The sequence below is a fragment of the Pagrus pagrus genome (assembly GCF_965226575.1).
Source record: "Pagrus pagrus genome assembly, chromosome: 12".
NCBI lineage: Eukaryota > Metazoa > Chordata > Actinopteri > Spariformes > Sparidae > Pagrus > Pagrus pagrus.
In genome coordinates, this window is record NC_140196.1 from 30,522,751 (window position 1) to 30,546,978 (window position 24,228).

A 24,228-nucleotide genomic window follows, 5' to 3' on the forward strand; every position below is an offset into this window, starting at 1 on the left:
AGTATAATGAAGACTCTTGTGGCTCCAGAGGAAGCTGTATGTAATCTGATGAACTGCCTCCAGTCATGTTCCTCAGTGGTTACATTGCATTGTGGGTAGTGTAGGCACCAGGTTTTGGAAGGGAAGAAGAATGTGTGGAATAAAAGAAGTGGTATCTCTGTTTCTGCTCCGTCCATTTTGATCATGTGTTTTTTAAACTGTCCATAATGAGTCCAACAGTGTTACAGGAGTCAATGATAGATCAGTAATGATAGATCAGTGGATCGTTGTGTAATTCTTGGTCAAATGGAAGTTCTCACTATGTTGACATGTTTGATTCCAGTGAATGATTTGAGAAACACGCCGTCTGAACTTAGAGAGAGCAGCGGACTGATACAGAGCACCATCACATGGTGCAACAACAACTACCCACAGCTCAGTACCAGCAGTTAGCTTGTAGTGGGCCACTGCTGCCTATTAGTGTTTGAGTTCACTGAGAGAAACAGTCAAACTCCTTGTACCTGTTCACATGTTGGATCAATAAAGTTGAGTCTGATAGAACGTGGATGCTTCACACATGTTAAACCCGGCAGCACAGAACATCTCACCTTCAGAACAGTTTGTACTGGGCCCGGTGTCACCAATTCTGAATCTGACCACATGTGAAATATGGTAACAATCTCCCTTCTGTTCCTGAGTTATGGTGTTGAATAATGGACAGAAAAGTGTTATTGTGGAATATTAAGATGTTACAGTGAAGTTGACCTTTTGGATATAAATGTCATCATTCATGGTTTTATCCTGATAGATTTGTCATTATTAGTGTATGAATTATTGAGTTTTGTGAGGTCACAGTGAACCCTGACCTTCATCCTTTGACCATCAGATTATAATCCGTTCTTTAAGTCAAAGTGGATGTTTATGCAAAATTTGCAGAAATTCCCTCAAGGTGTTACTGACATGTTGCATTCAGGAGAATTGGATGGATGGACAACTCAGAAACATAATGCTGTGACTACTGCTGTCGCCAGCACAGAGACATAAAACCACTGAAGAATGAGTGTGTCATTGCTTTCATGGTGAGATTAACATTGCACAGTGCCTGCAGGGGCTCCTATTAGATCACATCATAGAGGAAGCAACAGGTGCTGCTGTGCTGCACAAAGGCAAAGGAAACACCAGCAGCACTGAAGGACACGAGGAGAAAAAAAGAGTAAATATAAAAGAAGAGAAGCAGAGAGCGAGAGGCAGGCAGGTGGGTGGTGGAGAGACACAGCTCTTTCATCTCTCTCTCTGTGTTTCATCTCTCTCTCTCTGTATATATTCATCTCTCTCGCTCTCTCTCAGTGAAACTCCCCCTCATACACTCAGTAGAAGTAGTGCCTCTGGGAAACACTGTACGCCTTTAAATCACATTTATTGAGCTAAGGCCATGTGCGTGTGTGTGTGTGAGTATGTGTGTAAGTGTTTTCTCATAGTGGCTGCCAACATTTCTAGTGGGGCTTCCCCCAGCTCTCTCTCCCTCTCTCTCTCAGTCAGCTGATGAGCCTTGGCCGGCCGGCCTGCCTTCACTTCATCTTACTGTTACTAAACACAGAAACTTTCAGTGTCTGGCTGCCTCCAGACCTGCCTGACTAACACTTGTACTTGCTGGCTGGCTGGCTTAAGGGCCAGATACACTCCAAAACAGATGTCAACACAGACAGGCGACGCACACATGGTTCTGTTTATGTACTACAGTGGCTGCCAGAATTCATGGACGTGTTAACATGTTGCTGGCGCTTATGGTACACATGTACAGGCCCAAATTTGGGGCTGGATGAGGATGGTCTGTGTGGACCGTGATACGGTTTACGTCACAGTTTCTGACTGGATAACAGTTTTCTTCCAAAGATAACCATCTGGATGACTGGATCATAATTCCACACTAAAGGTGACTTTAGCCTGGCCCTAGTTCAGACGTCTGAATCACTGCTCACATTTCAGATGTGTTCAGTATTTCAGGTGCTATGCCCTACGTCTGCTAATTCAACCTGTTGAAGAAACAGTTCAACATTAAGAGATTAGTAATTGTGATTATGCTATCTAGCTAGCTACTAACAAATACATGTTTAGCAGTCAGCACTTATGATGTGTAGGGTCATACATTTTAGGCAACATATGCAAAGACATAAGCAAATTGTTTTAACCAGCGAGCACATAAAAACCAACTGCATGCACATGATCTGCACATGCAAGTATCTGCAAGTGGAAAATCATCATCTGGAGGCAGCATGTCTGCGGGGCTGTGATGAGTGTTTAGCTCCACTCTACCTACCTGCGTGCAGCTGATCAACATTTGCTTGCTTGTCAAGTTGACTTTTGACATTTTTGAGGTGGGGACAGAATTGACAATGGCTAATGTCTCCCCTCCTTTGACTGGTGACTTTAAATACTGACCATGACCACTGATTGGCTGTTTGTTTTGATAACTGACACAGTCACAGGCAGGCAGCTGCCTGAGAAAACACAATTTTTATGCAAGCAAGTCTGTAAGTTAACATCTTCCAGAAATCATATTTTAATATTGTTTGCAGGTACTGATTTAGTTTACTGCAGAAACTATAATGCTCTGCTATAGCTAGCAAAATAGCGCCGTTTATGCTAGAAAAGCTGAAATCATCTTGCAGAAGTGATATTGATTTTGCAAATCATAAAATGTGTTTGTTGACCAAAGCAGGATGACAGAAGAGATTCAGCCTTGTTCCTACTGTTCAGGCCTGTCTGTGTGGACAGACTTCTTTGTTTCTATGAAACCAAGATGTTATTGCAGATGTACTTTGTTTTCACATGAAAAATGTGCTTCCGGATATTTTAATGTGGAAATAATATGACTAACAGTTGCTGACAATTGCATACTTGCTGACAGGCCTGGTGTCTTGACTCTCCTGCCTACATAACTGTTTCACTGAGTTGGTAATCATCTGGTTGACTGGATAACAAATCCACTGACTGGTTGTTGATGAAGGTTCTCAGTCATCCAGGTCATGGTAAATCTAAGTGCTGTATCGTAGGCAACTGGACTTGTTTCAGTTTTCTTGACGACGTTTCACCTCTCATCCAAGAGGCTTCTTCAGTTCTAACTAACTGGAGGAGCTGCAGGCTCTTAAACCCTGTGTGGGAGTGTCCTTACAAAGTCGTTAAGGACACGTGTGAGCTCTGAGTTTCAGAGTCGTTAGGGCCACTTGTGGGTCGCTGACCGAACCGGCCTTCATGTGGGTTGCTAAGGCTAGGTGAGCCCAGGTGTGAATGGTTGTTACTGACTGGTTGGATAGACGGCTTACAGACTGGCTGGCTGGCTGGCTGAGAGTTTGTTTTCTTGCCGAATGACTGAGACCTTGTGGGATGTGAGGAATTTATGAGCTGGCAAGATGCCGAAAGTCAGAGAGACAGTGAGATAAGGAGAGAGAGAGAGAGAGAGAGAGAGAGAGAGAGAGAGAGAGAGAGAGAGAGAGGGAGAGACGTGAGGAGTGACGGGAGAATGAGTGGAAAATAGAGCAGGGAGAGAAGGAAAGCAGGGAGTTTTGCTTGGCTGGAGTCAAAGGAAGCAGAGAAGAGGGTTTTTCCCTTCTTTCTGAGGAGCGAGGGAGTGTGGCAAACCACACACACTGCTGCAAAACCACACTGAGGAGAAAGAGGAAAGGAAAAGAGGAGAACAAAGACAGGAATACTAGAGAGGATAGCCAAAAAAAGAGAACAAGAATGGAGAGGTTTGAGGAGGAAGGAAAAGGAGAGAGAGCAATGTGTCTCACCTCATTGTTGATATCAAACACTCCTTCCTGGATCTTCTCATAGATCTCCTTGGCTGTGTTGATGAAAGCCTAACATAGAGACAGGAAGTAGAAAAGACAGAGAGAGAAAAGGAGATTCAATTCACATTTACATGATGACCTTGATGAGAAGAGACTGGTCAGCTCTTATGAAAGTGTTTTTACAAAAGAAGCCACACATCATTAAGAATGCAAAACAATTCCAATGCAAGTTCAAGATGTTGAAGAAGAACACAACCAGGCTAAACCATGACTCTGTTTTACTACAAACACCTTCAATTTTGAGATTTTTTATGTATTCAATGTAACTATTAGCCATTTTCAGATGGCGCATTATCGCCAATTCGCCGCCGTTGGTTGTTCACACAGAGCCAAGCAGCTCCGGCGTAAAAGACAAACCAGAGGGTAATTCACACAGAAAGCCGGCGCCGCGGCTCCAAAGGAGGCGTGACGGTACACGTCATGAAGATGTGTTTTTCAACGTGTTTCCCCCGGTGTCCTCCTGTTAAAGCTGGAGTTTGTAGAATACGTGAAAAACGAGACTGGGATGGAAACAACTGCGCTCCCCCCTCCTGTCCCTGTTTCGACTCCGTAGCTCCACACTTTCACTTTCCACTCTCGTGGACGTGCGCTAGCACTAGGAATATTTACATCGGAGCTTTTCTGTCATACACTAGCCGTGGCCGAATTACAGGTAAGAAAGGACTTTACCCTTCTCTCGTGAACAAATTGAACGCATGAACAAACAAACATTACTTTTGCATCGTTTAGAAGAGCGATAGAGACCGACGACAATTATTTCTTGCTAACGTCTCAGCATGACATAGCCTACATGTCTGGCACTAATAACACTACGATATTTGTCATACTGACATGATACTTATACAGCATAATCTAATGACAACAGCAACACTTATATATCACGGGAAAGAGGTGTGAATGCTAAGAATAATAAAACATATAACGCTGAAGTAAACAATTACCCCCACATGCACAGACTATCGGAGACAACCACTATTCAGACACTTCTTTCTTTTCACCGCAACCTGAAAATAAATAATAACTGTCACATCCATATCTACACGACACACGTCCTCTGTATGTTGTGTATATATAACGCTACTGACAATACATTTGACGTTGACTTTGGCTCTGACTTGCCTGTAGCTGTCGTGAGCCTTTGGCTACGGTTAGCATAGAGCTAATCAACTCACAACATTACTCGTCAATTCACCGCAACCTGAAAATAAATAATAACTGTCACATCCATATCTACACGACACACGTCCTCTGTATGTTGTGTATATATAACGCTACTGACAATACATTTGACGTTGACTTTGGCTCTGACTTGCCTGTAGCTGTCGTGAGCCTTTGGCTATGGTTAGCATAAAGCTAATCAACTCACAACATTGCTTGTCAAGTGTGACCACAAACCGCCTGCTTTATTAGATTCACGGTCATTTCAACTACACAGCCAATTACTACCACACATTTAGATTATCAGCTACTAAAACTTACATTGGAGGATCACCTGTCCAGGAGAAGAACAGCAAGCTCAGTATCCCAACTTCAGCCCGATGCTATCGCTCAGCTCTCTCCACCTCGGATATGCTTGTCCAATATTTACATACGATTTATTCCGTCTATTGTTACTCTCCCTCTTAGACTCTCGTTTCTCTACATCGGTCTTCCTTTTTTTGGCTTGCTTAGCCGTGTACGCTTTTGTTGGTAATGTCGGGATAGTGGCTTTTCCTGCTGGGACGTCCGCCATTGCATCTTCACCACCGATGGAAGGTGAACGCGCATTGACTTTGGTCGAACAATCAATTGCAGTTAAGATGCCAAGATATAACACATTTAAGAATTCGGGCCTGAACAGCACTGCATGAACAATTTGTGCCAATGGAAATACACAGCCTGCAGACAGACGACAACTAAACATGGGCATTGTGAAACAGGTGTGTGTGTGTGTGTGTGTGTGTGTGTGTGTGTATACATAAGTCTTACCACAAGCACTTGAAGACCACAAAATGTTAATGTAAGTACAACTAAAAGAAACAAAGCGCCATTCATTGCATATTAAGATAACTAGAATAGAATAGATAATTAATGAACTTGGAGACTAACTATACTACTATAATTTAGGACTTCGGATATGTATGCCATTATTTTGAGTGTGAAATGAAATGTAGTCACTGGCAAATGACTCACTAAACTGAGCACTAAGTACAACTAAGCGTGTTTTCTCATGCCGTTACTATAGATATTGTCATGGGCCGGTCAGTGCAAGACCAACTTTTTCCCTGATGATGTTGCGTTGTTAACAACAAATCCGCGTAAGCAGCAGGGGAGCGCTAGTGTTGTGTTTGGCTTAGGATCTATTCAGACCAAATCTGGCTGTGTGGCGAAACGCTGCAGGTTTGTGCAGCAGTGTGGGAGTGTCACTCCGTGGTCCGTGTGTGTGACCAGTTGGGAACCCCCGCCGATCAGTTTACTGAAAGGCGAGGCTGCTATGTTGTTGTGCTACTAGCATACTGGTCCTACTAGTGATCGCTTGTCCACATCGACGGATTAAAAATAATAGTTAACAATCAGGATGAGAGGCGGATCACTACTATACGTTTTAAAAACTGGGGCACAAGACCAAACCGAGTGATCACAAGTATAACACAAAGAAACCTCTGTTGTGTTCCCACTGTATGCTAAATAAGAGCCCAGCTACTGACCCGTTCTGCTCCGTTTAGAATCTGCCTCTGCCACAGTAGATGAAGCATGCCGGTCCTACAGTGATCGTTGGCATCCACAGATTTGTGTCAAACTGGTGCACAGTGCCAAACTTGAGTGAATAGACATGACACACTACCTTACAATCCACTGTGATTTCATGTGCGTTGTAATTCATGTGTGTTGTAATTCATGCTGCGAGTCTGATGGCCAGTTTAGGTCATTGGCCACTGCAACAAGACGCCGGGCTGCGTTTCTCCAAAAGTTGAGTGTGTCTCAACCGCTGTCTGTGGACACGGACTGCCGCCATTAAAATGAATGGGAAACCTGATTGTTCACAGCAGCGCTGGATTTGGTCTGAAACCAGCCTAATGGAGCCATCAGATCACAGGGGTGATCGAACTAACAGCTAATGGAGTTAATAGAGCTCAGAGACAACAGAACTAAAAGTTTCTGTTTAGACGAACATGAAGTGATAAACAGTGAACTGGTATTTAATGTGACAAAACAAGTTTACACTAAATAAATGTACTCAAGTACATCAACTGAGTACCGTTTGAATGTTAAAGTACTTTGTATGCAAGTACTTCAAACTAGAGTTGTCAAGATACCAAAATGAGTAACCACGATACTATACCAGACAAAGTATCACGGTTCCGGGTATTATCACGATACTGCAGCCTTTTTTTATTATTAATATTTTTATGAACTGCAATGTATTTGTACAAGTTATGAATACTTATTAATTACTTATAATGTTGTTTGTTGCATGATAAACATAACACTGGTGAAGTAGGAATTAGACTGAAACAAATATTTTTATGAATAACATTTATTAAAAAGTTAAAATTGAAAAAAAAACCAAACAGATCCACTGGCCTTTTCTCTGCGTGTTTGTGTGTCTAGTCATACTTTGACATCCTTTAACTCTTCATTCCTCAGCCTGTAGACGGATCATATAGCCTAATATTAGCCAATGAGAAAATAAACAGGGCATACTAACCTGGTATTCGACATATAAATCTGGGTGACCACACTGCAGGTGTTTTATGAGGTTGGATGTGTTCCCTCCTTTGGCTCCTATCCACCTTATTCCTGGGGTCGTTGCTGTAGAAACGATTATGGGTGCAGTGAGCCATTGTTTGCTAGCGGTTTTCGTTTCCTGTAGCGGTTTATTTGAAAGTTGTCTCTTACTGTTTTCTTTTCTAAACGATGATCAGCTCCGGTGGCATTTAAAAATGTCCTTGCGCAGCTCGGGAACATGTTGCACTGTTCATGGTTGTACTAATAACCACACAAAGTTAAATCTGTGGCTACAAGAGCAACGTTTTGAACATGCACCCCGGACTAAGAGAATGTTGTTGTGAGAATCGGTACAGTTTTCACCGCCTACCGAAGGGTGAGGAACCCAGAAGGATGTGGCTGAAAAATCTTAACTTGAAAAGACCACCTAAAACGTTATACATGTGCTCTTTTCACTTTGTTGACAAAAAATATTACTACTTACTTACTTATAAAATTATTATAATATATATTATAATATTCTAGTATATATTATGTCATATATAATATTATAGTATATATTATATTATATTATATAATATATAAAATATTATATAATATTATTATGAATTATTAATACTTACTTATTACTGTGCAGGCACTGATACGCCTCAGAGCTTTTCAGATTATTCATTGCCTCCCCGTCCGAAGCGACAGAGTTAAGAAAGTCGCTAAAAATGCAGCTGTATGTTATCTTAGGCCACTTCTTCATGTCATCCTCCCACCCCTCTATATGAGTAGGCAACGGGATTGTAATGTTGTCTCGTTTAAGCTCTGACAACTGATGTTCCCACATGTTTTACCTCTCTAACCCTGAAAACCGGATTAGCGTCTACCGTTACCATGTAAACAAACGCGACCGGAAGTCACGCCCATAATTCACGCAAGGCATCATGGGGGCTAGGAATAAGGTGGATAGCTTGGTGGCAGCGCCTGCACAGTGGACGGCCATCGTCTATTGCTTTACCCTCTGTGCCTTGTTTAAAGCAAAAATAGTTCCAAATGTGACTTTTGGAGTTTGGTTTTTTGAGCAAAATTAGTGGTGCCACTGACGACGACGCCGCGGCAGACTCCCCGCTCGGGCCCGGTGCTTCTGCCGTGGTGAGAGTGTTTTTGAAGCGAATTTCTATCGAAGCGGAGCTGTCTTCATGGAGTTCGTTCTTGCCGGCAGAAACACACGAACAGCCAATCAGCTAACAGACGGGCGGACCCAGCATGCGGAAGCAGCCTATCATATTCCCGGACGTCACCAGTAACAGGCTAATATGTCTCCTGGAACAGTCTGTTAGCATTTGTCTCCTGGAACAGTCTCTTAAGCCTAATTTATACTACTGCGTAAAGTGCTGTACACCGACACGGAGAGCCCTCTCCGTCGCCGGAGAGCCTGTCGGAGACCCTCTCCGTACTCTCCGGGCGCATGAAAGATTTTTTAAGTGTCCGTCACTCCGTTGAGGGGAAACGGAGATGGCAAGGGCTATGATTGGTCCTCTAAAAACATCATTTCCGGAATTACTTTCGAAAGAGTTTGACCGGTTCGCAATCAAGACGAGAATGAATCCAATCGAAGAACGCCTAGCCGAAGAAATTAGAAAATACGAGAACCTTTATGTAACCTCCTTAAAGACATACAAGGACGCTTGTATCGGGGGGGAAATTGCATTGCGTATCCGGCACCACAACGGAAAACTGCGAAGGCTCGAGTGGTCTCCGTGGTTATGGAGTTGGATTACGTATTACATAGTCGGAGTAGTATATCCGACCCTTTACTATTTGCCTCCTGGAACAGTCTGTTAGTATTTGCCTCCTGGAACAGTCTCTTAGCATTTGTCTCCTGGAACAGTCTCTTAGCATTTGTCTCCTGGAACAGTCTCTTAGCATTTGTCTCCTGGAACAGTCTCTTAGCATTTGTCTCCTGGAACAGTCTGTTAGTATTTGCCTCCTGGAACAGTCTCAGTATTTGTGTCTCAAGGGTCTAAACTGGAGAGTTTATGAGATCAAGTAAAGATCTGACACAACAGATCTCAAACAGTGGAGGCCTTTAAGAACTGAAAGTATGTCCTGAACTTCTACCTGACACCCAGTCTGAAATAGATTGAGGAGCCCAGGGGTGCTCTCCAGTGCTCTCCAGTGCACTCTGTCCTACTCACTTCTGTCCTCTTTCCTTACTTCAACACTTCACAATGCCTCGTTCCTTCACATCACTCAACACTTCCTTCGCATGATTTTTTAAAAAATATTTAGGCATAAGAAAGATTAAATAAAACAAAACCACATAAAGAAACAAGACCAGAAATGAGTGGCAGCTCAGTAACAGATCTGAAGGAAGGAGGGATGCATGGAAAGAAGAAAGGATGAAGAAAGACTATGCGTACAGGAATTTCTCTCCATCTCTCTCTCTCTGAGGACCATCCAATCAACCCAGTGTCCACCCACAGACCCTGACGACAAACCCAGCACCCTGATTGGCTGCTGGATGTCGTTGAGGGGAGGTGGGGTGGAGGTTATGAATATGTATGAACTATAACTGGTTGATATACTGCTGGTGAGAGAAAGTAAGATCATGGAGAAGAGGAAGGGAGGAGGGCTGAGGAAGAAATGAATGAAAGAGGGCAGGAAGATACAGAGGAGAAGGGGGCGGAAGAAATACTGGAGGGGGAGGAAAAAATTGATAGAGAGTGGGAGGGGGGAGGTGAAGGAGGTTGGAAGGGAGGTAAAGACCAAATAATGGACGTCAAGGGATGAGGAGGGATGGAGTGAGGAGAAATGAAGGGGAGGGAGGAGAGGAGCAGTATCAGGAGGATACAGAGGACACTAATGAGACAAATTAATCATACCACACACACACACACACACACACCCCTCCCCCTCATCTTAACCCCACAGAGAGCTACTCGACAGTGGTTGTGTGTGTGTGTGTTTGCATGATATAGGCCAGGCAATAGAGGGTAGGGAAAAAAATCAATGTAAACAAACACACACATACACACTCTCTGCAGTGCCCCTGGCTGTCATGCTGTGCAGTGTAGGATGGGATTATTTATGTGATTGGATAAGTGAGAAAGGGGTCCCCGAGGACAAGGCCGTGCATTCATTACACTCAACAACACCAGGGGTGCGTCTCTGCGAGGGTTGGAGCAGTGAGCTCCCTGTGCTTCATGATGCTAATGTGGAGCGGGCAAGGTTAGGCTCCAGCACGGTGGTCCATCATGCTACTGATAAAAAGTCGAGTCAACTGAGAGGGAAGCGGTTTAACACAGAACTACTACAATGGATAAGATGAACGTTTACAAAAAAGATTCATTTGATTTTTATCATTTAAGATGCCACTGTTCATTTATCTTTCAATGTGCACGGACTAATATTTCATTCATAATACACAACCAGCAACACACTGGACTGATGTTGTTATTGTGTGCTTTGTTGTTGGTTAATCATTCAGTTTCCCTGATGACAGACAGCACGTCAGTGGTGGTAACGAGGAGGGCAGGGCTACTGCCACCATTGAGGAAACCAACTGTCATTACCTTGGTTTTCTTTAGGAATTTGGGGTTTCGGACAGTTTCCTATCTACAGTTACACACAATGTTTTTTAAAAAAAGCATTTCCTATGAATCCAGCATGGTAATGGTTGTGTCACAAATGGGGTCTAATTACATGAACATCTTATAACTTATAATGATTTTAACTTTAGGATGTTTAAGAGCTTTGAGCTTAATGCTATCATTGGTGTGCCAACGTGCTACATATCTGTACAGATTTGTCAAAGTCACTAAATTTAAGCTGTTGCTAATATGGAATGATGATGTATGACTATAGTCATCCTCCATTAGTGGTTATAGAAGCAATGTGGTTCCTTTAACAGGACAGTGTATAGTATGTGAGTGGTCGAGCAAGAGAAGGAGAGATAGCTACAGTGACTGTGTTCAGAACAGACCGATGTTAGCAGTTAACGAGTAGAGGGGAAAGTTTAGCAGAGAAGTTGTCAAGTGGCAGTAAAAGTACAATTCAGGTTACAGTTTGATCATGAATACCTCTACAGCTCCTCAATACACAAGAAGAACTGTTTGAGTGACAGCTATCACTATACCTGGTAATATTCATGCTATTGTTCGTCCGTGCTAATACTGATGCTATCGCTTATCCATGCTGGTGCTGTTGATCTTGCCTGAATGGCAGCCTAGTTGCGATGGTATTAAAGATGTATGACTATTAACCATGCCCCCATTCTCTGTTTGAGAGAGGACGTTGACCATTAGACAGGAAGAAAAACTTACTGGAGGTGTGTTTAAGGCTTTAAAGACAATCATATGAGGACATATACAGAAAATATGACTGAATGGTTAGATGAATATTCAAATTAAATAAATTCAATTAAACATTAGTTTTTTGGTAGCTAGTAAAAAATGTATTGTGGGTTGGGGTTTGCTTGCAAGAGTTGGGAGTCATGACCATAGTATTGCTAAAAGGGCTATGGCCCCAGAGGAGGGGGTCAGAACCTTTCTTCTCAAACCTGAAGGCCACCACTGCTCTCTATAATGTATCAATGTGACACTGTTTTGTTCATTTTCTTGTATTTTTTCATCTTATTGCATTTTCTTGAACTTAATCTATACAGAAGAAGATAACTTGTTGTTATAAGCATTTTCATGCAAAACAATTTATATGGCAACAATGCTTTTTAGTATTAAGAAGAGTTGTAATAGTTCGTTGATTAATCAATTAGTTGATTAATTGCCAACTATTTTGATAATTGATAAATCATTTAATATTTGAAGCAAAAATGTTTGCTAGTTCCAGCTTCTTAAAAGTAAGGATTCTGCTTTCCTTTGTTATTTATGACAGTAAATGACGACAATCTGGGAAATTGTGATTCGCAATCGTTTTGTTTTTTTTATTACATTTTTATAGATTAAACTACTTGTCAATTAATTGTGAAAATAATCAGCAAATTAATTCGTAATGAAAATAATCTTAAATTACAGCCTTAATATCCGCCATGCCTTTTTATTACTTGTCATTCCATACCAATACACCCAACAGCCTGAGTTCATGTCATGTAAAAAAAAAAAATCATGTTGAAGCATCTAATAAATTCATGGGACCTTGGAAAATCCTATAGCTGTACTCCATATACTTAAATTGATCAATATTACTTAGCTACTTTTCTGTTCATGCATAATAGGCTTACATGTCTTCTTTTGTGAGGGTTGAGCAGTCCAGTTTTTCTGTATTCCCTCCATTTCTATTTCCAGATAGTGCAGGTTGATGCTCAACATGTATTGTCAAAGAAAAAAGGTATATGATCAGTGGTTCTAATCAGCTATGCTAATGCAGTGGTCTAACCATGAGGTCGTGTGCCAGGCCTTTGCTTGACAAAATAAAATTACTATCTTGACAGAACTGAGCCATGTGATATCCACATTCATATCCCCAATAACATAAATACTAGATGAAGTACTGTCTTGAAAAAAGGCTTGGTAAAGGCAATCCTATTCAGATATTCATCATCATTCTGATGGCACTCATAGGGTGTATACACATTCAAAATAATGAATTCCTTGTATTTTTGAGTAAACTGTATTGCAACGCACCAAGCGCACAGCCTGATTGCATTCATCAGTGAGTCCAGCTTCTTATGCCACAGAATTCTACCTCCACCTATGCCCATCCCAAGGTCAGTTGTAGACTCCCCAGTACCAAGAAAATCATCATTAAAGGGCTCAGTTTCTCCAAGTCTCCAATGTCTCTTGCATATATAGTCACAGTTCTCCAAAAGGCTGTCAACAACCATGCTGCGAGCTTTATCCCCTGAACTCTGGCCCATATGCAGGCCACGACAGTTGAAGGATGACACCCGAATGGATATTTAATGAGATTAGTGAGTGCCCATAGCACCAACTGGCACACTCATTCCCCCTGACGCGAGTGCAGAGTTAGATTGTTGACGTTGAGTTTGATTTGCATTGTTGCTAAGTGTTGGGACCCACAGATGAAGTCATTCATTGTGGATTTCAAAATGGACTCTGAACTGAACTCAGTGTCCCAGAATTCCCCTTCCTTCACACCTAGGTGCAAAATTCAGCTTTGAGCTACTATTGGTCAGAGAGTCAAAACTCCAGCGCCTTCCTTTGTTCTCTCTCTTCTCCTCAAGCTCTCTTCTCCTCAAGCCTCTCTTGCTCCTCCAACTTCTTATCCTCAAGGGCTCCTCTCCATCTCCCCCCACGGAGCTGCCTGCCCTCAAGATCTCTTCTTCTGGGCCTAACAGCTGCGGAGAGCTGCAAGCTTCATTTGCAGCATGCCCAAAGAACTTCTCCTCACTGCAGCGACACGAGGTCCTGTCAGTATTCCGATCAGTTAGCACCAGCAGCTGCGACGCAAAGCTTGCCAGCTAACTTCACAATCTGAGGAACACCAAGCAAGTTAGCACTGAGCTGCTATCCCTGCAAAGGAACGGAGCGAACCGTTTCCTCCTCTGCCGACTCATCAGTCCTTGCACAGCAAGAACAGCATTCAACATTGGAATCCCAACGTTCTCCTGCAACCACCAGCACCTTTTCTTCAAAGACTGGTAACGTTGAACTGGGCTTAGATAGCATAGCATAGCACGGCTAAGCACAGGACTTTAAACTCTGGTTGATGTAATGCATATGTGTTCAATTTATGTGTGTCCACTGTTTGAGTGTTATTGTGATCTCAGGTCAGGTTATTGGTAGTTTGCTTTTGTAGATGGCTAATTCAACGTTAGTCGAATGATGCTTCACACAGACTCAGGGCCTTTGCATGCAACTAACCATCTTCTATAACCTGGCATCACGTCACTCACACACACACACACACACACACACACACACGCACACGCACACGCACACACACACACCTGTATATAGTACATGTTAGTTAGTGTGTTTTCATCTTTGTGTTGAATAAAATACTTTTTAACCCACATGTTGTCTATTTAATATTGTACAAGAGTGAATGTTGCCAACCTCTACTCTGTCAAGAGCTCCAAAATCCTTCGACCATTACTAGCTGTTATGGTAATATTGGTTGTAGTTATTAAATTAATTATTAATCAGAGTTACAAACAGTTTAGTACCTTTTCTGAGACTGATTTGGTGAATTGGCTATATTTTCCCTTCTTCAAGGGTGGTGCCCCAAGGTGATCTAATGTAAATTGGATCTTATTAGTAATCATAATTAATAATTGTCCCTGATAATCATTAATTATTATTGATAGCCAAATTTAACCCAAAACTCTTGCATAAAGCACTACATTATGGTGCCTCCTGTGATGTGAGCACAAGGCGCAAGTTCGAACGTCAGTTTCCACACTCGAATCTTCTCATTTTTTTAAAAATTCGAATTGTATTCGAATAGCGAAGTTCGTTTTGACAGCCCTACACTGGGACAAATCCTGGTGGGCCACTGCATTGTTGAGTCTTAAAAAGGCCCTACCTTTTTATCGATCATTATCATATAACCAGGTTAAAAGATCCACACGCGTCAACCTCTCATGTAGCGTTCAAGCTAGCAGCTATATATTCTACTTTCCCTGGTTGTACTTCCCTATTACGGCCACCAACTGTTTGGCCATCATGATTACAAAACAACCCCACTGAAAGACAAGTTGGTACTAGCCTACTATTTGATGCATGTGTTTTACAAGTTTCCTTTTCAGTGCCTAATGAAATGTGTGCTGTAATACAAGGTAGACTTTCCAAACTCTCCCTTCCAAAAACCCGACTTGATGTCAGAATCACCTGTCATTATAAGACCAGCAACCAGCAAGTACTACAGTGCTGAAGCTAGAGGGCTATGCTATGTCCTTTAGAGTCTGTAAGCCTCTAAGTATTAATAAAGGCTACGTATGAATAAATCCAAATAATGCAATCTTACTGAAAAATTCTGTCGGAATGTCCATATGGCCCTGAAGTCACATTCACATTTTTCATATTCATTCATGTAAATGTAACAACAAAGATATAATAATGATAACAATAATAATAATAATAATACATTGAGATTCTACATTAAATGTTGTAGGTCTATATTGCGTACCTCTGTAGTCTGCCCATATCATGCTATCCAATATATATATATATATATATATACACACACACACACACACACACACACACATACATATATACATATATATATACATATACACATATACACATATATACATATATACACATATATACATACACATTTATATACATACATATATACACATATACATACATATATACACATATACATATATATATATATATATATATGTGTAGATATATGTATTATATCTAAGTTATATCTAAGTTTATGTACTGCGTGAGTGTGTATTGTTACCTCCTCTACATTAGAGGCAGTCTTGGCTGAGGTCTCCATGAATATGAGGCCGTGTTCTCTGGCAAATGCTTCACCTTCCTCTTTCTTCACCTCTCTCCTCGACTCTAGGTCACTAAAACACACAAACACAGATGTAGTCCAGAAGAAATTGAAAGACAATTAAGTGATCTGCATACTCCTCTGAACTCAGACCCTACTATGAAGTTGGGGGATGAAATCAAGACAGTCTGAAACAGGCCTCACGAGAGGGTCAAATTAGTGATGATGAATAAAAACATGGTGGAACAAGTTGAAAGATTGTCATGTGGACATGTGTAACATCTTTTCCTTTATTTGGTTTCACATCTTGACAACAATTCCATATTCATCTTTAGATATGTCCTTTCATAGAGAAACAGAACAGACAGAACATGGGGTGTCTTTAGTTTGAGAAAATGAATAAAATATAGACAAGTCATACAGAGATGAATACTTTTTTTTTTTTTTTTTTAACAAAAGAAGGGTGTTTCGGGGAAATATGCATTTTCCACTTTTTCCAAAATTCCTCGAATTTGTGTTCCTGGAGCCTCATTGAAAAGGTAATTCTTTCCATTATGAAGATTTCCTGAATAATATCGTACCAGTTCTCTGTAGATGGGGCATCTGGCTGGAGCCATTTCATTGTAATTGCTTTTCTAGTAGCAATATTTAGGATTCAATAAGTGTCTTGTTTTTAATATTTGTATTTAATTTTTGTCACAAATATAGTAACTAATTCTGAATAAATCTTACGCCAAAGCGCATTTACTTTTGGACTGGCCCAAAACAAGTGGTAATGGTCGACTTCCAGGGAGCCACAGTTCCTCCAGCAGCTGGAGCTGCCTGAGTGATGGTGGAGCTTGTTAACTTTACCTCCTGAGGAGCTCTGCATAGTCTTCAAATTACTTTAAGCCCTGAATCTGATTTACAGGCACTAATAAGAACCTTCAATAAGATATTTTCAAATGCCCTTTGACTCTGTGACATAAGGCTGTTTATATGGCGACATACCTGAAGAAATCTAAAAAAGTCACTATTATTTAATCCGTGTCGTCTTTTCAGTCCCTGAAAGTCACTCAGTGTCCCCCGATTGAAAAAGGTACAAATACATTTAGCCAAATTTTCAGAGATAAATTAATCCATTTAATTACCTATTTCCATTTAATTCTTAAAAAGTCTTGTATCCCCTAAACGAGCCTGAATTGGATCAGCTCCAGACATCTTCTCTTCAACTTCTTTCCATCTCGTCTGGTCATCACGATTGCACCAACAATACAAAATCTTCAGTTGGGCCGATATATAATAGTCCTTCAGGCAGACCTTCAGACCGACTCAATCCGTGACTCAAAACCTAATACTTGGATTAAATCCCACCTCCTTATGTCTTCCTTTATCTTTTGGCTTAACAAGTTAAACTTTAAAATCATACAAATTGGTTAGCTCTTATGGGATGTTTACTCCTAGATATTTAATATAATCCAGATCCCAATTTTATTTGATCTTGGAGCTGATGATCTGGCTAGGTCTATAATTGAAACTTAGTATTTGGGACTGTGAAATATTCAGTTTGTATCCTGATACAGAGCTAAAGGCGTCTAAAAATGACAACAATTTCAAAACTGAACACTATGGGTGAGACAAGTAGAGTAACGCACAAATAAGGAAATTTTGTTTTCTTGCCCTAGCATTTTAATGCCTGTAATATTATCGTGAGTAATCCCCTGACTGAATGCTTCGATAAAAATTGCAAACAGTAACGGACTCAGTGGACGGCCCTGCCTGGTCCCTCTTTCCAGGCCAAATGAGTTTGATACGGCTCCGTTTTCTGATGACCTTCTATGTACTATGGATGTTTCCAGCTTGTACCCCAGTATACCTCACAAAAATGGTCTTGAAGCTCTGAACTATTTTTTTTAATCAAAGAGCAGAATATCGTAAATATATCAAAGAGTCTTTGTTATCTTTAACCGATGAGGTTAAAGATATTTTATGTTTCAAGATCAATACTATCTTCAACTTCGAGGCTCTGCCATGGGATCACCAGAAGCTCCAAATAATACAAATTCATATATGGGGAGTTTGAGTTGGACTTGATTTATAATTTCTACAATTTCTACTCTAAGTTCAGCAAAAGCTATTGGACGTACACGGATGACTTATTTTTCATCTGGAGTGGAAATACCAAAGATTTAAAGGAAGTCATACTCTCATTCAATTAAGAATGGCGTCTATATTATTCACATTGTGTTATGATCTTGATATTTTGATATTTTCATTTTTGGATGTTTTGGTGAAAAAAGAGGGTACTCGTTTTTAGACTGAAGTGTATAAAAAGGAGACTGGCAGAAATACTTTTCTACAGTTTAGTAGCTATAGAAGTATTCAATATAGTCAGCTATTAAGAATAAGACGTATTTGCAATTCTGACTTATCTTCTGAGTGGCACACTCAAGAAGATCTTAAGATCTTTGTGAAAATTTTAAAGTAAGGGTTAAAAAATAAATTACCTATATATTTATTTATAATTATAAATAACTTGCAATTTGAAGGATTATTCAGTGAAATCAGATTTCCCTCAGAGGCCTACTCATCATTTTTTGTCTCAGATCCCCAGTGGTAATTTTCCTTGCCATAATTGTGTACATTGTTATTCAATGATTAAGGGGAATCATTTCAACCATCCCAAGTCAGGTGTCAACATTAAGGTCAGGGTGGGAGAATACATGTAATACAACATCTGTGGTTTACCTGTTAAAATGCCCATGTAATGTAATGTACTACGTAGGCACAACAAAACTAAAAACCAGAATCTGTGAGCACGTATTCTATTCGTAATTTCGATGTTAAATCATTGGTGGTTAGGCACTTTTATAGTCATAACCATAGTTTGAGTGAACTTCATTATATGGACATTGAGGCAGTGAGGACGCCTTGGAGTGGTGGTAACACGAACACAATCCTTCTCTGGAGAGAAGTGTATTGGAATCTCGACACACCCTTATTCCAAAAGGAATGAATGAGGAGATTCTTGTGATACAAAACATGTGCCATTTTGTTGTAATCATTTGTATGAGACCCTGTGTGGACCTGTGCTCTCCTTGAAAAGTATGCAGCTCCCCCTATTGGGGTGTACGTATTGTGCAGATTGTTGTTACCTATAATTAACACACCTGCATAGTGTGATCGTGAATTTGGCAGGTATTGTGAATAACCAAATACAGCTCTGGGTTCCTCATTTAAATCTGACTAAATGGTGTATTTAAATCAGTGTAGAACTAAGTGATTGATTTAGACGCACGCACACACACACACACACACACACACACACACACACACACACACACACACACACACACACACACACACACACACACACACACACACACACACACACACACACACACACACACACACACACACACACACACACACACACGCTATGACGGTAGAATCGTATGAAGGTATATCAATGTCAAAACAACCAGAGAGATGCGCAGCAACGGGTGTGTGCACGCATGAGAATTTTGTTATGCGTGCGTGCGTTGTTACGTGCAGACTGTATTTCACGCGTAACAAGAAGCTGCGTGCGTACGAAGCAGCGTGCGCACGTCTGTCTGTCACTGTTTGACAAATGTTGTCACGCGTTCACACACGCGTGCGGTCGCAGTTTCTGATGTGCGACCGGAAGTTGATCTGCAGCGTGCGCAACACACCGCGTACTTGGACGCCTCGCGTGGTTGTTCTGTGTTCCATGTTCATCCAGTAGATGGAGCCATCGATCCAATACGAGATACAGACATACAGACTTTTACATGACATGATTCATTTGTTCCATGAAGACAGAGAAAGAGTTCTGTTGCTGTTTCTTTTACTTTGTTTCTCACATAAGACACAAAATCAATGACAAACATTTGTAAGTTAACCACGCCCCCCGCAGGTAATCACTTCATTGAGAACTGCTGGGACCGCTGGAGAGGTGCGTTAGGTTTGTGCACCTGAACAGCTGCAACACACTCCCAGGACTTTTGTTGGGAGGGGCGGGGGAAGCACGCACTTTTATCAATGATCCACCGTCCTGGTCCCACTGAGGACTCGAGCAGCAGCGTTTTTTATACATACATACATATATATAACAAAAAAAACACTTCTCCTCCTTCTCATTCTTCTTTTATAATTCTGGCAGCAGTGTCTGGCTCACTGCTGCCTCCCCTGGTTGACTACACTTCAATAAAATGAAAAGGCCGACTACGCGAGGCGTCTACGTACGCGGTGTGTTGCGCACGGTGCAGATCAACTTCCGGTCGCACATCAGAAACTGCGACCGCACGCGTGTGTGAACGCGTGACAACATTTGTCAAACAGTGACAGACAGACGTGCGCACGCTGCTTCATACGCACGCAGCATCTTGTTACGCGTGACATAGTTTGCGCACGTCATTTCCGCCTACATGTGAGCGTGTGACAAAAATGTTCAATTATCTTCATGCGAGCGTTAATGCGTGCGTTCGCATAAAAACGCATGAATGTTACACGTAGTCACTACGCGTAGTGTGATTACCGGCGTGCAGCAGTCATACGCGTGAACGTGCGTGTGAACGGGGGACCATTATAAGTCAATGGGGAAACTACATTACACGTCAGGCGCTGCTTGCTGCACAGGCGTCAAAGCACGCGCGTGTGACACGTTCAGTTGATAGGTGCGCACGCATTATGACACGATTCTACCGCCATAGAATCGTGTCATAATGCGTGCGCACGTATCAACTGAACGTGTCACACGCGTGTGCTTTTGTGCTTGACTGCTGCACGCCGGTAATCACACGACGTGTAGTGACTACGCGTAACATTCAAGCGTTTTTTTGTGAACGCACGCATTAACGCTCACATGAAGATAATTGAACATTTTTGTCACGCGCTCACACGTAGGCGGAAATGACGTGCGCAAACTATGTCACGCGTAACAAGAAGCTGCGTGCGCATGAAGCAGCGTGCGCACGTCTGTCTGTCACTGTTTGACAAATGTTGTTACGCGTTCATACACACGTGCGGTCGCAGATTCTGATGTGCGACCGGAAGTTGATCTGCACCGTGCACAAAACTCCGCGTACTTTGACGCCTCGCGTAGTTGTTCTGTGTTCCATTTTCATCCAGTAGATGGTGCCATCGATCCAATATGAGATACAGACATACAGACTTCTGCATGACATGATTCATGCGTTCAGTGAAGACAGAGAAAGAGTTCTGTTGCTGTTTCTTTTACTTTGCTTTCACACATAAGACACAAAATCAATGACAAACATTTGTAAGTTAACCACGCCCCCCGCAGGTGATCAGTTCATTGAGAACTGCTGGGACCGCTGGAGAGGTGCGTTAGGTTTGTATTATTAGATGTAGCCTAATTGGGAAAACACGGGCAGAAACTTAGTAACCTTGATACTGTTTTTTGTTTTTTTTTGTTAGGCTAGTTGTGCACGTCCCGTGACGGGCATGCAGTTCTTAGCAGGCAGGCACTTCTCGGCATAACAAGTCTGAAGCCTAATTTTGTATTTACTTCAATATCAGCCATTTTTAAAGAAAATATTTGAGTGATAAATTATGGTAAAGCTCACTAGGCAAGACACGTTTATTTGTATAGTACATTTCAACAACAAGGCAATTCAAAGTGCATTACATAAAATATACAGCAAGTAAAAGCAATAGGCATCATAAAAAAAACATTAATCACATTAATGTAAGTACAATTAAGTATATGGGATAGGAGACATATAAAAACTAAACAAGGCAGATAAAACTGAATAAAAGTTACAGTGCAGTGTGAGAAGAAGGCTCAGATTTGATTTAATCAAAGGCAGCAGCAAACAGAAAAGTCTTCATCCCTGATTTAAGGAAACTGTGAGTTGCAGCAGACCTACGGTTTTCAGGGAGTTCGTTCCAATGTGGAACATAAAAACGAAATGCTGCTTCTCCATGTTTAGTTTTGACAGAGAGCAGATCCGTCCCAAATGACCTGAGAGGTCTGGACGTCGGGGTCTGGACTATTTTCTGAGAGGGGGGGGGGAAGCACGCACTTTTATCAATGATTAAGGATTTGATTTGAAGTTATTTTATAATGGCATGCAGTTATAAGAGAACTAGAATGGATGAGCACGGCATCTTTATTGTTAAGAAAATGAAACTTTGATAACTACATCAGGCCATTTAAGGAACATAACAGCATTATTTGTACCCTTGAATGAAAAAAAAGAAAAAAAAGAAAAGTCTGGGCTCCTGACTCAGGGCTTTCATGCATTTCCAAAAGTGGACCTTCTCTCAGTTGACCTACTGATGAAGATTTTAAGCAGGGTGGAGACATCGCTTTCATCCATAAGGTCACTGTGAACGTTCATAATGGTCAAATGTGTTAGTCTCTCCTGCGTCATGGTGCGCAACCAGGTTTTCAGCCTGCGCAAGGCTGAGAAAGAGCGCTCAGATGCCGCGACAGATATTGGCAGGGCCAGACACAGCTTAATGAGCTTCTCCACCTGCGACAGCATGGAGCGGGGTGGGGCTGCAAGGTATGCAGGATGGACACAACAGCTTAGCCGCTCTGGTGGAAAGGGGGTCAGTTCCGGGGAACCCACATCCACTCATTTCCACTGAGCCGCCTCAAGAACTGCCTGCTCTCGCCCTGCAGCTATGCGGAGTCCTTCCTGATCAAAACGCTGCTCCACCTCGGAGCGCACCAGGTCCAGATGCAGCCTGACTCCTATGCCAGATGCATAGGACACTACTAGTATGTAGTCAGGCAGGCTGCATGTCACATCAAAAGCATAGATCTATGCATCAATTATATGAAAGAGATAAATGTAAGTCAGAGTCTTTATTGTTTTTAAAGCGTAATGCAGTGGGTAGGGAGGCTGATGGGGTGCGGGGGGCGGATGCGGCCGGCAGACAGGGAGACAGTCCAAAGATCTGATGACTGGAGAGACACGATCCACCCTCCTGGTCCCACTGAGGACTCGAGCAGCAGCGTTTATATATATATATATATATATATATATATATATATATACAGTCATGGAAAAAATTATTAGACCACCCTTGTTTTCTTCAATTTCTTGTTCATTTTAATGCCTGGTACCACTAAAGGTACATTTGTTTGGACAAATATAATGATAACAACAAAAATAGCTCATAAGAGTTTAATTGAAGAGCTGATATCTAGCCATTTTCCATGGTTTTCTTGATAATAACCAAAATCACTTAAGTTCTTACATCAATAGCTATGGCACTGTACTGCCAAAAACAGTGCTTTTAGGCATTCCATGTTTTCTTTTCTGTCTCTTTTAGTCACATGATACACACAGGAGTTAGTACTTGATTGCATAACCATTGTTTTTGATGACTGCAGCCATGCGTCTTGGCATGCTCTCCACCAGCTTCTGACATTGTTCTGCTGTCACAGCAGCCCATTCCTGTTGCACAAATTCAAACACATTTGCTTTGTTTTTGGGCTTGTGGTTCTCCATTTTGAGTTTGATGATTTTCCACAGGTTTTCCATTGGATTTAGATCTGGTGATTGAGCAGGCCAAGGCATGGTTCGAATGTTCTGGTTCTCCATCCAGGCTTTAACTGACCTTGCCGTGTGGCAAGGGGCATTGTCTTGTTGGAAAATCCAGTCATTCGAGGCAGGAAAGCGTTTTCCAGCTGATGGAAGAAGACTGTTTTCAAGAGTAGCCCTGTACATGACCTGGTTCATTCGCCCTTCACACAATTGCATTTGCCCTGTTCCACCCATACTGAAACAACCCCAGATCATTACTGATCCACCCCCATGTTTTACTGTAGGGGCAAGACAGTCTGGTTTGTAGGCTTCTCCAGGCCTCCTCCTAACCAGTAAGTTGGCTGGAGTGGGCATCAACTCAAAATTGGATTCATCACTGAAGAGAACCTTAACCCATTCATCGACAGTCCAATCCTTGTGATCCCTAGCAAAGAGTAACCGGGTCTTCCGCTGCCTTTCGTTGATGAAGGGCTTCTTCCGTGCCCTGTGTGACTTCAGACCAGCTTCAAGAAGTCGGTTTCGAACTGTCCTTGCCGAACAAGTCACATTTCTCGACAGTGCCCACTCATTTTTAAGGTCCCTGGAGGTCTGACGACGATTCCTGACACAGGAACGGATGAGTGCACGGTCATCTCGTGGGGTAGAAAGACGTTTCCTGCCTCGACCAGCTAGCAATTTGGTAGTACCATGTTTGGCTTGTTTTTTCTTGGTGTAATGAACGGCTGTCTTGGAGATCTTCA

General features: G+C 41.8%; 1 protein-coding gene across 1 annotated transcript in view; it reads right to left on the bottom strand.

Moving 5' to 3' along the window:
- rab2a (RAB2A, member RAS oncogene family) overlaps positions 1 to 24,228 on the bottom strand; it is a 54,091-nt gene that overhangs the window by 3,004 nt on the left and 26,859 nt on the right. Inside the window, exons 6-7 of the mRNA XM_084369239.1 lie at positions 15,927 to 16,038; positions 3,771 to 3,839 (exon numbers count right to left, since the gene is read on the bottom strand). Coding sequence (XP_084225365.1) covers positions 3,771 to 3,839; positions 15,927 to 16,038 — 181 coding nt within the window. The remainder of the gene's footprint in view (positions 1 to 3,770; positions 3,840 to 15,926; positions 16,039 to 24,228) is intronic.